The sequence below is a fragment of the Salvia hispanica genome, chromosome 1 (genome assembly GCF_023119035.1).
Source record: "Salvia hispanica cultivar TCC Black 2014 chromosome 1, UniMelb_Shisp_WGS_1.0, whole genome shotgun sequence".
Classification (NCBI taxonomy): domain Eukaryota; kingdom Viridiplantae; phylum Streptophyta; class Magnoliopsida; order Lamiales; family Lamiaceae; genus Salvia; species Salvia hispanica.
The window spans coordinates 17460964-17475972 of NC_062965.1; the positions used below are offsets into that span (position 1 = coordinate 17460964).

The 15009-nt window shown below is 39.2% G+C and overlaps 4 protein-coding genes across 4 annotated transcripts; 2 read left to right on the plus strand and 2 right to left on the minus strand.

The window, feature by feature from the left end:
- Positions 1-2582: 2582 nt before the first annotated feature.
- On the plus strand, positions 2583-6719 carry LOC125200669 (subtilisin-like protease SBT2.3). The gene is made up of 10 exons (XM_048098384.1): positions 2583-3217; positions 3608-3761; positions 3843-4240; positions 4312-4407; positions 4488-4560; positions 4657-4939; positions 5025-5356; positions 5433-5703; positions 5815-6096; positions 6177-6719. The coding sequence occupies exons 1-10, from the start codon at positions 2988-2990 to the stop codon at positions 6596-6598; spliced, it is 2541 nt and encodes an 846-aa protein (XP_047954341.1). The 5' UTR covers positions 2583-2987; the 3' UTR covers positions 6599-6719.
- Positions 6720-7068: 349 nt separating this feature from the next.
- LOC125200670 (gamma-soluble NSF attachment protein) lies at positions 7069-9588 on the minus strand. Its single transcript, XM_048098385.1, has 9 exons — positions 9484-9588; positions 9300-9367; positions 9093-9177; positions 8810-8968; positions 8410-8547; positions 8006-8084; positions 7691-7770; positions 7484-7613; positions 7069-7333 (listed from the first exon to the last, which is right to left on the minus strand). The coding sequence occupies exons 1-9, from the start codon at positions 9525-9527 to the stop codon at positions 7232-7234; spliced, it is 885 nt and encodes a 294-aa protein (XP_047954342.1). The 5' UTR covers positions 9528-9588; the 3' UTR covers positions 7069-7231.
- Positions 9589-9807: 219 nt separating this feature from the next.
- On the plus strand, positions 9808-12945 carry LOC125211963 (protein LSD1-like). Its single transcript, XM_048111942.1, has 7 exons — positions 9808-10009; positions 10385-10498; positions 11267-11377; positions 11506-11648; positions 12277-12357; positions 12437-12508; positions 12594-12945. Exons 2-7 carry the CDS (start codon positions 10387-10389, stop codon positions 12624-12626), a joined length of 552 nt encoding a protein of 183 aa, XP_047967899.1. The 5' UTR covers positions 9808-10009; positions 10385-10386; the 3' UTR covers positions 12627-12945.
- Positions 12946-13773: 828 nt separating this feature from the next.
- LOC125188670 lies at positions 13774-14541 on the minus strand. The gene has a single exon (XM_048085669.1). The coding sequence runs from the start codon at positions 14539-14541 to the stop codon at positions 13774-13776; it is 768 nt and encodes a 255-aa protein (XP_047941626.1).
- Positions 14542-15009: the final 468 nt, after the last annotated feature.

Sequence of the window (15009 nt, forward strand, 5' to 3'; positions counted from 1 at the left end):
GGCATGGAAGGATGGAATCATTATAATCCACTTACTTTTTGAACAATGATAATATTCATTACTCCAAATGCATGATTTTATTTGTTACCTACTATAATACATGATTAGTTAATGGGTTTTATTTCTTTAATTAAGAGGATCAATAAAGATTTTTCATATAGTCACATGCTGATTCGATTATTCGAATCCTGACCTATTAGTTAAAGAAAAAACATCTTATCTATTACGATGTGCTTAATCGTTCACAATTAATGAGTTATTTGTCTTTAAACACAATTAACCGGTTATTTGTCTCTAAATATGTCAAGTACTAATAGAGTACTTTTTTTTTTAGATCAAGAATTCGTTCATTGATTTAATTATTTTGAATTATACACGTGTTGCGGTATTGTTGAATACCTCCAAAAGTGTAGAATTATTGCTATTATTATTGTTACTTACGTGCATATACAATGGTATCCTACTCATCCATTATAACTTATAGACCTTCTTTTTTTTTCTTTTTTTTTTCTTCTTTCTGATATTCGTATTATATCTTTCCCAATTCGATTGCTTTGTTCGTTTGTTTATTTTTTAATTCTACATGCGTTATTAATTTTATTAGAATGTTAATCACGTAAATGTCTCCTGTTTATCTTATAAATATATGAGTAGTACACCAAAGGGTGTGTTAAAGTGACAACACTCTTAAAATGACAATGTGACACCACGCTAGACTGTAATATTATATATGCTAGACTGCAATATTATAAACGCTAGACTGCAATCTATAGATTGCAGTCTAGCGTATTGGATATTGCAGTCGGGAAAAATTGCAGTCTAGTGTATTGGATATTGCAGTCCGTGAAAATTTACCTTTGAGCAATTTTTATGATTGCCACATGGCATCTTATTATTCGTCCACATGTACAAATGATTTGCTAGAAATGGTGGTATGGTGTTACTTTAAGAGGTGTTGTCATTTTAACACAATCCGTACACCAAATTATTATTTAATAGATAAAATAACTTTTTATTCGCAAAATCAAAAGAAGAGGAACACATGGAAGTGTCATAAATAAAAATAATTCAATTTTTCCATTATTTATGACAAATTCCCTTTGGCCACAAGTAGTAGTTAGGAGAGTTGGATAGGTTGTAATTAACATCCAATGTTTAATGTACCAATTTATGTTAGATAATAATCAACTATATTAGATAAAAATCATGATCGAGCTAAGTTTTTGGATTTTTAATTTTTTTCATATTAATATTATTAATTCAGACGTCAAAGTAACAAAAGTCAATACTCGTAGCAATACAAATTTAAGTACTGTATTTCTTATTTATCTAGCTCGACAACTTATATGTTAAAATTTGTTTGTATATACAATTATGAAGTGAGACATTTATCCGAAGACAAATCTTTACAATTGTAACATTTTATTCGAGAATGGAGAGTAGTCAATTTTTAGTCCCAGAAATTCACATAGATAGAGACGTGTATATATACACATGTATGTATATACAATGTGTCACGGGTCTACACAAATAAAGAGGGAGAACATGTATCACAAGTCACAAGATCCACTTTATACTAAAGTTTCAATCTTTATACCAACAAAAAATAAATTCGAACGTTGGAATTGCCAATGGCCTACCACAATCCAAAAAGGCCAAACTCATCATTTACTTCCTCCACAATTCTTCATGTGATTTAACAACATATCCAACCAATAAATTACAACTACAAGATTTCACCTATTAAGATAGATTGCATTTATGAATAAATGGCATTCATTCATTCAATACATTCTTGATTGAAACTACAAAAATTACATTTAGTCCAAAATTTGAAAAAAAGGAAAATAGTTTTAAAAAACCCACAAAATTTAATCAAATTTTGGTCAATACCATAGCTTTAAAAATGACCGATTAAATCATAATTTTGACAATTTTTTAAATTGTCCTATGAAGTTAAATTTGGGGAGAATTGAGCATATGACGTGGATGTAATACATCAATATTTCAAAATTTCAAAAAGCATGCTCAGTTCCGGCATCCACGTCATTTTCAATTCTTTCCAAAAATTCAACTTCATGGGACAATTCATAAAATTATCAAAAATATGATTTAATTGACTATTTTTTAAAGTAGCAGATATAACCAAAAATTGACCAAACTCTGTAGATTGTTTTGGCTATTTGCCCTTCAAAATATTACAAATATACTATACATATAGCATATTTGTTCACTTAATACTTTAAAGTCAATATTCTTACTAATTTAAGCTGTTGTGTCTTTAAGATAAGAATTTAGGAAAAAAATAATTCTTTCGAAATGATAGGGAAATAATGAAGTAAATATAAAACACCAAACCACAAACAGTTGGAAAAGAAACGAATAACGGCAAAAGAAAAAGATCCAATTTTTATTTCCGTTGATAATTTTGTTTAGTTATAAACAAAACGTTCATCTGCACATTCCCCAAGAAAAGGTTGCCGATTCACTCCTGTCCTTTTCTTGCTTGAATACATATGACCCTCAAATTCTATATTCACATCAAAGAATTGCATTTTTGTCAAAGAAGATAAGCAAGTAGTACAAAATGCTTACATTAGTTTTTTTTTTATTTATGCACAGACAGACTGACAGAGGTCCATAGACACAAGTGCTTATCATATGTGCTTGTCTACTATAATTACAAGTATTATTTTAGTAATAAATGTGGAGAGTTTATTGATTTAGTTTCTTTCTTCTGGATTTGCTCTCTTTACAGGTGAGTGGAGTTAGTGGGAAGAGTTTTTTTTTTTTTCATTTCTTCATAAAAAGGAAGAGGGTTGTCAGTTTGTACATCTTGGAACAAGGGGTGTACCTCTGCATTTCAAGAAAGTGGTAAAGATTGAATCTTGGGGAGATGGGAGGTTGTACTTCTTGAAGAAAGCGTAGTACCTTCTCATTCTTTGTGATTTTGGGTGTTTGTTGAGAAAGGGAAGCTTTTTTTTGCAATGCAAATGGAGGGAAGGTGGGGGGTTGGGTTTTGGGGTGTAATGGTGTGTTTGGGTGTGTTTGTGGGGTGCAGTTTTGCTCAGGGTGATGAAGGTAATGTGACTGCTGTGTATATTGTCACTCTCAAACAAGCCCCAGCTTCTCATTACTATGATGAGCTTAGAGTTGTGAAAGGGCATCATGTTAGAGGCAATGGGTCTGAGGGAATGAGTAGATTTGATAAAGCAAGGTACAATTTTTATTCAATTGGTTGTTTTCATGTGAATTGTTTTCAAGATTGGATTTTTTTTCCTGTTTCATCCTCTAAAAGTTCAGCATTTGATGTTCTGTTTCTTGTTTTGGTTTTTCTTGAATCAAATTTTGGTGTTTTTTAGTGTGGGAGTTTGACTTTTGGAGATTTTATTGTACTTGAAATACATATGATTCTGTTATTTAGGGAAAGGATTAGGTTATTCATGTGTATAAAAGTTATTGAATTAGCCTATTTCTAAGAAAATGAGGTTATGCATTTGGTTTTGAATGTGGAATTGTGATTTACAATATGGATTTCCTCTTTATTGATTGTGTTCTTGATGATGAAATCATGGTAGTTAATGTGTTTGCACTGTGGTGAAATTAGGAATACAGCAAAGACGAATAGACGCCACAAGCCGTACATAGACCGCGTGCACGATTCTCTGTTAAAACGGGCCTTAAAGGGCGAAACGTATCTCAAGCTCTACAGCTACCGTTACTTGATCAACGGATTTGCTGTGCTAGTCACTGAACAGCAGGTTCGTCTTCATGATCCCGACTTTTGTCACTGTCTTGTTGCCTAAGTGTGTGTCTTATGCTCACTGGTAATGTTTTTGAAGGCTTACAAGCTGTCAATCAGGAGGGAGGTGTCGAATGTGGTATTGGATTTCTCGGTCAGGACTGCGACTACTCATACACCCCAGTTTTTAGGTCTTCCCGATGGAGCGTGGGCGCAAGAAGGTGGATTTGATACAGCGGGAGAAGGGATCGTTATTGGATTCATCGACACTGGGATTGATCCCACACACCCTAGCTTCTCTGATGACACGCCCGAGAAGCCATACCCTGTCCCACAGCATTTCTCCGGGATCTGTGAGGTCACACGCGACTTCCCATCTGGATCCTGCAACAGAAAGCTCGTTGGGGCTCGACATTTTGCTGCCTCCGCGATCACTAGAGGGATTTTCAACGCCACACAGGACTATGCTTCACCATTCGATGGCGATGGCCATGGGACGTAAGCATCCTCTCTATTACATAGCTGTATCCATTTTATTCGCACGTATCGTTATACGCAAATTATTGCAGGCACACAGCTGCTATTGCAGCAGGAAACCATGGAATTCCAGTTGTAGTAGCTGGACATACCTTTGGAAATGCCAGTGGAATGGCTCCTCGTTCGCAGTAAGAATCTTGCTTCGACTTTTTACTCGTTGTTCGTATGCTGCGTTATGCATTGACCTGATTCTGATATGTTATAACAGTGTTGCCGTTTATAAGGCCTTGTACAAAAGCTTCGGGGGCTTCGCTGCTGATGTGGTTGCTGCCATAGATCAAGTAAGAATCTCAAATAAATGTAGCCATTCTTCATAAAAACCGACTCTTGGTTTGATATCGTATTCAATTTCTGTTTTTGTGCGTTTGCGTTCGTAGGCTGCACAGGACGGAGTGGACATAATAAGCTTGTCGATAACTCCAAACAGGCGGCCTCCCGGCATTGCCACTTTCTTTAATCCCATCGACATGGCTTTGCTGTCGGCTGTCAAGGCCGGGATTTTCGTCGTGCAGGCAGCAGGAAACACGGGGCCGTCTCCCAAGAGCATCTCCTCCTTTAGCCCTTGGATCTTCAGCGTTGGCGCTGCAACTCATGACCGGAGCTATAGTAACTCTATAGTCCTCGGCAACAACATCACAATCCCGGGAGTTGGACTTGCTCGTAAGCCTCAAATATTCGAATTGTTGATCGACTACTAATCATTGATCAAGTCTAAAAGATTCTGTTTGTATCTGCTTTTCTCCAGCTGGAACGGAAGGAGACACAATGTACACGTTGGTTTCGGCCATCCACGCCTTGAACACGACAACAGCAACCGCGAACGACTTGTATGTTAGCGAATGCCAAGATGCCGGGAACTTCAACCAGAGTGTTGTTGAAGGGAATCTTCTGATCTGCAGCTACTCCATCCGGTTCGTTCTCGGCCTCTCCACCATCAAACAAGCTCTAGAAACCGCGGATAGCCTCAATGCAGCTGGCGTCGTGTTCTACATGGATCCATACGTCATCGGCTTCCAGCTCAACCCGATCCCAATGAAGATCCCCGGCATTATAATCCCATCACCCGACGATTCAAAAGTGAGTGTGCTTACTTACGACTTCCTAGTACGGAAATGTTCGTTCCATAACACGCATACGTTACATATTATCGCAGATCTTGCTACATTATTACAATTCTTCGTTGGAGAGAGATGATAGTTTGAAGAAAATTGTTAAGTTTGGAGGACTAGCAAGTGTTTCTGGTGGAAATAAAGCAAATTTCAGCCACAATGCTCCTAAGGTTATGTATTATTCGGCTAGAGGGCCGGATCCGGAAGACAATTTTCTTGATGACGCCGACGTGCTAAAACCAAACGTCGTTGCTCCCGGGAACTTCATATGGTCCGCTTGGAGCTCGGGTGGCATGGACTCGGTCGAGTTTCTAGGTACATTAAAAATTGTTCAATAGTGGTTTTGGTGTATCCCGTGACTCGAACCTGTGACCTATTAAGTTGTGTTTCGTCGTTGAACTCTCACCATTTTCTTGACTTGTGAAGGTGAAAGCTTTGCAATGATGTCTGGAACAAGCATGGCAGCTCCTCACATTGCTGGACTTGCAGCCTTGATCAAGCAAAGGTTCCCCACTTTCTCGCCGTCCGCGATCGGATCCGCCCTCTCGACAACGGCTTCCCTCAACGACAACAACGGCGGGCCGATCATGGCGCAGCGCGCCTACACCAACCCCGACGTGAACCAGTCCCCGGCCACTCCCTTCGACATGGGGAGCGGATTCGTCAATGCCACCAGAGCGTTGGATCCCGGCCTCATTCTCGACTCCGGTAACGCCCCTCGTCTGCCCTACATCCGTTAAATTACTAAACTACCCTTGTAAACTATAACAAACGTCGGCATCACGCAGGCTACAGCGATTACGTGTCGTTCCTGTGCGGCATCAACGGCTCGTCCCCGGTGGTCCTGAACTACACGGGAGCGAGCTGCGGGGTTCCGACCCTGAATGCCACCGACCTCAACCTGCCCTCGATCACTGTCTCGAAGCTGTACCAGTCCATCACTGTGCAGCGGGTCGTGACCAATGTGGCCGGCAACGAGACGTACAGCGTCGGGTGGAGCGCGCCTTACGGGGCCTCGGTGAAGGTGACGCCGACGCACTTCTCGATCGGCGGAGGAGAGAAGCAGGTGTTGAGTGTGTTGATTAATGCTACCATGAACAGCTCAGTGGCTAGCTTTGGGAGGATAGGGTTGTTTGGGAATCAAGGCCATGTGGTTAATATTCCTCTTTCTGTTATTCTCAAGATTTCATACAATAATACTGCTGGCTGATTTTTTTTTCCACTATGGGTAATGATATTCCATGTAATTTTCAAAACATTTTGATTTTTTGATTGGTTACTATGTAAATTCTTTGAGGTGCATAAATAGTTGAATGTTGTTCGTTTGGGTATAGGCTATGCTACTTAATCTTAGGATAATGTCATCTAGAATTAATCATAACACATTAAGTCTTCACCATCTCCCTATGAAAAAATTAATCTGGAGTCAATTCAATCCCAAGACAAGTTAATCTTGAGAAAACGAACAACCAAGAATGTGGATAGATTCACTCATGTTATCCTCAAGGAACCCGATGGGCTGTTTAGGTCAAAATCAGCCAGAATCGAACCGGATCAACCGATCAAGATGAAACGTTCGATTGAGTTTGAAGCAACCTGTTTCACTATTGTTTTGCCCCACAGTGAAACATTACTAGATTAGAAATATTACAAAACCACAGTAGTAAATTCACACGGAAATAAATGGAAATAAGCTCTGATGTGTTTAAAATGGAAATAAATATATTCACACGGCAAACTCTCCAGCGAAAATCACAATGACATGAAATGGGGGATGTAAACTGTGGGTACATCTATTAGAGATATGAGTAGCAAATTCGTTTTCGTTTCAGTAGCATGATTTTTAAGTGAGATCGTCTTCATCCAACGGATCTTCCGTTTCTATAGCACCCCTCTTGAACCCAGAGACATCTCCGGTGGGCAGTTTCCTTGCAATCTTGATGATCTGCAACAAGATTGTCATCTTGCATCATCTTGGACACAGTATATTTTGGAATGCGGTGTTAAAGGAAGGAAAAGGTGAGAAGAGAATCCGTGATGATATGATGAAGCAACAACATTAGGCTGAGACTTGAGAATGGATCAACAGACTTACTACATTATCAAGGTTGGAAACAATATTTGACTGAGCTGCTTTTTTGATTTCCTCAACATCTCCATCAGTATATGCAGACATAAGTCGAGATGCAGCACGATTCTGATCACTGTTCATGAATGCATCAACTCTGCCAAAGAAGCCATATTTTTCATACAAGCACAAACATGACCAATAAAAGATGGAGGCAAAGGCTATCCAACTTACTGGCAACAATCATTGTAGCATTTCTCTGCTTGCTCGAAGTCATGTGCGTATAGATACACAATAATTGCACTAAGATAAGCCTACAAATCACAACAGGTTATATCAGTACAGAGCATGTAAATTTCAGTTTGGCACTACAGAGAATTAGTTTTCAAACTCATTGTAAAAACCACAACACTGAGGCAGGCAATAGGAGCCACTGACAGAGAATGTCCAATATGTTTCACGCAGTTATAGTAAGTTCTTGTCTCCTGAAGTCCATGTTTCCTTTTTTTACAGAGGGATGAAACAGTAAATGGTGGGAGATTACTGCACCTTGCACTGGCTATGTGTAGCATTGCATTTGTCAGCTGCTAGGGCTAATCTTAGAAGAAAAGTTGCAGCGTCCGTGTACCTATTCACAAGAAAATCAGAAAAATCATTTCATGATCTGTGAAAGGGCAACATCTGGAAAAAGAGTTTCATTTTTCATGGACTAACATACACAATGAACTAAGAATAAACAGAATCATTTTTACTAGATGAAATGATGAATAACCTCATAGTCTCAGACTCTCATACTAATATTTATGATGCATATTTCGAGTAAGCTGGCTGTTAAGACACTAATTCCCAACGAAGCAACTAAAGATTTGATAGAGCACTAGTTTATACATTGCACACTCAAACAACTAATAAGTTCTAAGTCATCCATGATCAATAAAGGGAAGCGAGCTTACTTCTCAAGTTTGATATAAACATTTGTAGCAGCACGATAGAGATCAAACGCCATTTGCTCCTTCCCATCCTCTTCAAGAACAGTACAAGCATCAGTGTAAAGCTGGATAGCTCCCTCAGGCATCGCATCTTCTAAAGCACTTTAAGTGAACACAGCATGTTCATGAAACCATCAGGATATCATTGAGGTAATGGAAAGACAATTCATCGAAAAACGTGACAGAATTACCATAAAAGAAAAAAAAGTTAATTTCGATTATTTCAAGCACTTAATCACCAAACCAGACCTCAATCCTTCTGTATCCAATTTATAACTTCCTAAACAGATCACAAAAACCATCTATGCAATGAGGTCTACCAATAATGAATTTAAATGAATCACAAATACAAAACAAATCATACCGAGCCCCTTTTGCAAGCGCATCAGACGCAGGTTGTGCCCTTCCACACTCCATGTACAGCTCAGACGCGCGTCTATAGAAGTCAGACACTTCGTTCCAGTTTCCTACGTCCTTTGCAAGAGCTCCAGCAGTCTCCATATGTCTCGCAGCATCCCAAGGCCTGGTTCATCCATCAAGACCACCTCAATCATTAGCATCTAACAAAACCGATCAAATTCCAAATCTACTTCGCATAATCAAACAGTGCATCCGCAGAAAAATAGATCGAAATCGAATAAACATACGAAGCTTGCATCTCGTGCCCCTTCGAAGCCTTTTCAAACGCTTCCTTAGCTTGCTCAAACTTTCTAGCAATCCTGTAAGCATTTCCTGCCATAGTATAACTAAACACCATTAATTCATCAATTCCGATCCAAAAACATGGATAATTTTACTTCAAGCATCACTTCTTAGCTGATTTTTTATTTAAACAAAATTGAGAATAATCGTACCAGCCTGTTCATACAGAGCTGTTGCATTCCTCCAATCAGCATTCCATCTCGTCAAACTGAGTTTTGTCCTGCAAATTGGCAAAAATTTCCACCAAAAAACCGCAATTTTTGAGATCACTCATAACTAGATGAACAGATTTAACAAATTAACAATGAGATAAATAATAGCGATGGCGAATTTCACATTTTATCTGCTTTGGCCATCAATTTGTCTGGATCGGAAGCCATCGCTGATCGAAATTTGGAGCTCCCGAAGTCGGCTATGGTGGATCGAGCTATTCGGGTTATCTGTCTTTATATTTATCCCGACCCGGGAATCTCCTTTTCATTTCGGATCCGGGTCCTGTACTGTGCTGTTCTCTCCAATTCGCTACAGTTCCAACCAAAATCACTGTCGTGGATATTAATATTATTTTAATACATTGATTTATTAGAAAATAACCATAATATTAATAATAAAAATAAAAATAAATCCGAGAAAATAATATTTTTATAGTCTTCTTCTTCCTTTGGAATTCATCAGAAAGTCAGCTTCCCTTGTTGTAAAGTTTTCAACGGAGATTGGAGAAGAACAAAATTGTGTGTAATCCAATCCAATCTCATAAGATCTAGCTGCATTCGTTTGTTTATTTGATTTCTACAGTCAGATTCTCACCGATTCCGCGTAATCATATCTCTATTGTGATAGAAATTCATCCAATTCTTCGCTGGTAAGATTCGTCGATCTTCTGTTTTTTTGTTCAATTTTCGTATTATCAAATTGTTCACGATTTCGCGATTCCGAGATCTGGCTCCTGTTCCTTTAATTTGAGGTTATTTTATGTTTGAGTCAAATTGATTAACGATATGTGGTAATGTAGCTTGATTTTGTTTCAAATTTGTTGTTTCGTGGATTTCAACCGACAAAGTATGATTTTTCTCAGTCTGTTTTGTGTTAGCTTATTGTGATTTTCGATGAATGTTACAACTCTAAATTAAATTGTGCTGTTTAGCTGAAATTGAATCGATTAACCTGTATCTGAAACTCTAGATAAGCTTGGAAGTTGAGTATTTAACAGTTTCCCTTTGTAATTTGGATTTTGTAGATATGCAGAGCCAGATAGTTTGCACCGGGTGTAGAACGGTGCTTCTTTACCCCAGAGGAGCTACTAATGTTTGTTGTGCAATATGTAATGTGATCACTGCTGTGCCTCCTGCTGGTAAATCTTTTAAAACTCACCATTCTTGCACTCTACTGCTCGAATTTCGTTGCGATCTCCTCCACGTGCTCAATATTTTTCAGCTGAAGTTTCCAGTGGTAGTTTGCTTATTCCTCTTGAGCTTCAAGAGTGGGTCTAATTCTAATACTATCAATTAGAATTTTTTTTGGTTTATCGATGACTGCATTGCCCAATATACGAGCATTATCACTTTGCAAATGGTATAGAACCCAATTAGGGCCAACATTGCTAATGTTTTGGTTGTTTAGGTAATTATTTCCTATAGCTACTGGATTCTTCCTGTATACCTTCTCAGTTTTGTAGGTCTTTTTTTTTTGTTGATGGCATGCCACTTCCTTCCACATTGTCTTATTCTTCCGTGGTAGTTGACAATGTCATTAGATGAGTATCTTTGACTGAGAAAAGCAGTATATAGAAGGATTTGCAATTGAAGATTAGAAAATATTCCCGTCTCCAGTCAAAAGGCTATTTTATCCTGCCTGAATGCTTATAACCAGGCGAGGTTTTCATATTCTTACCTTAATCGAGTGCACACGCTAGTAACTATCGTAAACGCCTCTATCATTTTTGCAGTACAAAATCCTGTCCGGATACAATATCCAACATCTCCTAGGTGATGTAAAATTTACTTTTTTAGAGTGAATATAGGAATTGTGGCAGTAATTTCCTGTCACTTAGAGAGAAGGCACATATTATGTCTCTATGCCATTTATTACAATTTCACTAATGTTTTATTTCTATATGCAGGGATGGAAATGGCTCAACTGATATGTGGAGGATGCCGTACGTTACTTATGCATGCTCGAGGGGCTGCCAGTGTTAGATGCTCTTGCTGCCACACGGTGAACCTCGTACCTGGTATGAATTTGATGGATCATGACTGTATATGGTGCTTGCCATTTTCAGTAGTGCTTCTTATTTGGATCCTTGGCATTTATTCTTCATCTTCATCTTCATCTAATTGTTGCTCAATGATCAATTTGCAGCGCCAGCAGCACCACAGGCACCTCCACCAGCTGCTAATAATATTGCTCATGTCAACTGTGGAAACTGCCATACCATGCTCATGTATCCAGCTGGAGCTCCATCAGTTAAATGTGCAGTTTGCCATTTCATAACAAATGTTAATGTCAGTACTGTGCTTTCACTCTTGAGTTTACTCTCACTTACACGCATCTTTGAATTTAAAAAATATTGCAAATAAGAGTAAGGACTGATTTTTTCTGCTAGGAGCCTTTGCCGAAGTTAGCTTGACAGGAGGAAATATGCTATCTCTCTGATCTTTAGATACACGCTGGCTTGTTTTATTAATTACAAGCTTAACTACTGTGCAATCTAGGAAAACATACAAGAAATGTTAGAATACTGAACCCCATAGGTTTGTTACTATCTGGTAGTGGTTATGACTTATGATTGGATCTTGCAAAATGTTTTACGATTATTTATTAGACATTCACTGAAAGAATCAATGCAAAGAAAGTGGGAAGGAATATACTGGGTAACGACCCAGGAGCCCCTTCTTTCCCCATCTTCTGTAAGTGTGTATGCTTTGAGGAAATGCCGATGAGGAAAGTGATTAGGATATATCATTAGGGAATGTCATTCTTTTCCCCGGTGTGTATGAGTTTCTTATGCGTATAACACGTTACCATACCCGCTTGCAATGGTTCACAACTATGATACTGCAAATAATAAGGTGGTCTTGAATCATGCCACAAAATGTATGTTAATATAATGATATATCTCTTCACATGTAGAATGGCGACACAAGGGTCCCTGTTCCTGTTCATAGAAATGGAGGGATCGCAACATCTGCATCACCACCACCTACTTACTTGGTTAGTTAGTTTCTCCTCGCACTCCCCCGGTAAGAAAATCATATTTTCCGCACGCCAATAATTACTTCTTCTGTTGCAGGCACCATCCCAGTCTCATAATCAAACAGTGGTGGTGCATAATCCCATGACTGTTGATGAAAGCGGCAAGCTGGTGAGTTTCTCGACACTAGCCACTCCTTCGATTCGTCTTGATCGCAATGGATAGACACTGATTCAATTTATCATCATCATCACAGGTGAACAATGTGGTTGTTGGTGTGACAACTTAGGAATGCAACGGAAATGGGCAGATTCACAACCTGTCCTGTTCTTCTGTTGTGAATGGCTATTTCTGATCCTTGTCTGCTTCAAGGATAGAGATATGATGTGCATATTTTCTGGCTGTAGTGACATATGCATTATCTAGCATTGTTTGTATAGGACTAAGAGGAGCTTGGCTTTTTATTTTTTTTCATTTTTTGTCATTTTGTAAAAGTTTTGTTTGTCATTTTGTTTCTCTTGTTGCTGTTATGCTACCCAAGATATGTAATCTACCGTAACTTAATGTCATGAAATATAGTTGAAAAGACAAAGTTAGTTTATGTGTAATGCTATGGCTTCCATTTATGAATTGGTTTTGCCATTGAAACCTCATCAGCATGGTATTGGCACACACACACACACACACACATGCATATATAATACATAGGGAAAGGTTCGAATGAGAACGAATATTCAAAGAAAGTACGAAGAATCAATTTAAACTCTTCGATACGAAGATCACTGGTAGATGTGGTCTGAAATCTCGTTGATGAACAAATGTAGCACTAGAGTTTGAATTCCACGAGAACCGAACATTTCGTTGAATTATATTTTTTCAAGTGCCTGCAAATTTTTGGGTAGGTTTTGATATTTTTTGGTCAAAGTGAACTGCAAATTTGATATTTGGTGAATATTTGCAATACCTCATAAAAATAAATTGCATTATTAGGTTTAATGTATTTGAAATACTTTTACACTTTTGGAAACTATGTTTTTTTTTTTCATTTTGTCACTTACAATATCAATGGCGAATTTGATCATTTGTACGTAGTACTAGTTATTTTCACTTCTCTCTCTCTAATGCAAGTAATGTATCAATTTTTCCATTGCTGCAAAATGTGTTTTTTATATAAATTAGATAACGTTTATTTTTGGGCCTAACTATTGTAAAAATTGCATATCTTTGACAATATATAAAAAAAAACATAACAATTCAAGAAAATTGTGAAATTGTTCGATCCAATTCATTGAGCTAAAGAAAATGAGAAATTGCTGATCTTGAAAAGATATCACATCAACAAAATCAAGAAAATGTGAAATGTGGCGATCAAATTCATTCAAATCAGAGTAAAACTTACAAAACCAAGATCACCAAAAAAACACATTGAAAAAATCTCAAAGAAACAACACACAAAAAACAAGAAAATGAATCCCACCGCAAGATCTCCCCGCGCCGGCGCCGGACCCTACCGCGGCAGCAGCCGGCGGCACTCCCAGCGGCCTCAGCCGCTTCCTCCTAAAGAGACTCGCACCCTCGCCCTCGGGCTGGAGGGGGCCCGAGCCCCCTCCACCGAAGACCGAGTAATTGAGCACCCTATCCACCCCGTGCACCGCGAAGGCCGGGTTGAGGAAGATATCCCCCTGAGTAATCTCCGATCCGTCGACGGCGAGAGTCGCCGGAGAATTGTCGGTGACGACGATGAAATTGGAGGGGAGGAGGGTGGGGAGGCGGGTCTGGCTGGGGAGGTCCTGGAGGTCGGAGAAGGTGAGGCGCTGGGGGACGATGTGGTACGGGACGAGGAGGGGGTCGAGGCGGGCCGGGGAGGAGGCGAGGAGGCCCGAGATGGCGGCGTTGGAGGGGACGAAGAGGGTGGCCGTGATGGGGAGGGAGGCGGGGTTGGCGGAGGAGAGGAGGCTGGCCCACCCGCCGTAGTCGCCCGTCCCCACGAGCGCGTCGAGGATGTTTTTCAGGTGGCCGTCTTGGTTCTCCGGCGCCGGAGCTGGCGGCGGCGATGGGGGATTTGCGGCGGCGGCGGCGGTGGTGGTGGGCGGTGGGGAGGGGGGTTGGGATGGGGAGAGGGCGGTGAGGTGGAGGGTGGCGGCGGCGGTGGCGGCGGCGAGAGCGGCCAAGAGGAGGAGAGAGAGGGAGAGGGAAATTGCCATTTCGGGTATGATTTTTCAAGAATTTGAGTAAGAGAGAGAGGAGAAGAGAGGGGTTGATTTATAGAATTATAGTTATGTTTTAACTAACTTACAAACTAGTAACTGACACTCCCGCTAAATATCAAATCGGATTTCAAGTAAAAGAATTCGTATTAATTTAAGGGATATTTTACCCTTTTTTTAATTTGATCAAAATTGAAAACCCAACATGGCAAAAAACGAAGTCATTTTGAAGAAAGTATGGTAGTAATTTATACACGAACTTTTGAGATATTCTTGAATTTTTCTAGAATTTTAAATTTTTCTGGTTTTTAAACTCACGTATGAGTATTACAAGCATATGTACTCTATGACAAACACATGTGACTTAATAGAGAGATGAGTTTTAGATTAAGCTGTATTCAAATATTGTTAGAAGACTTATGTGATTGTATATTTAATCTGTGTATGAGCACACAAATCGCAATT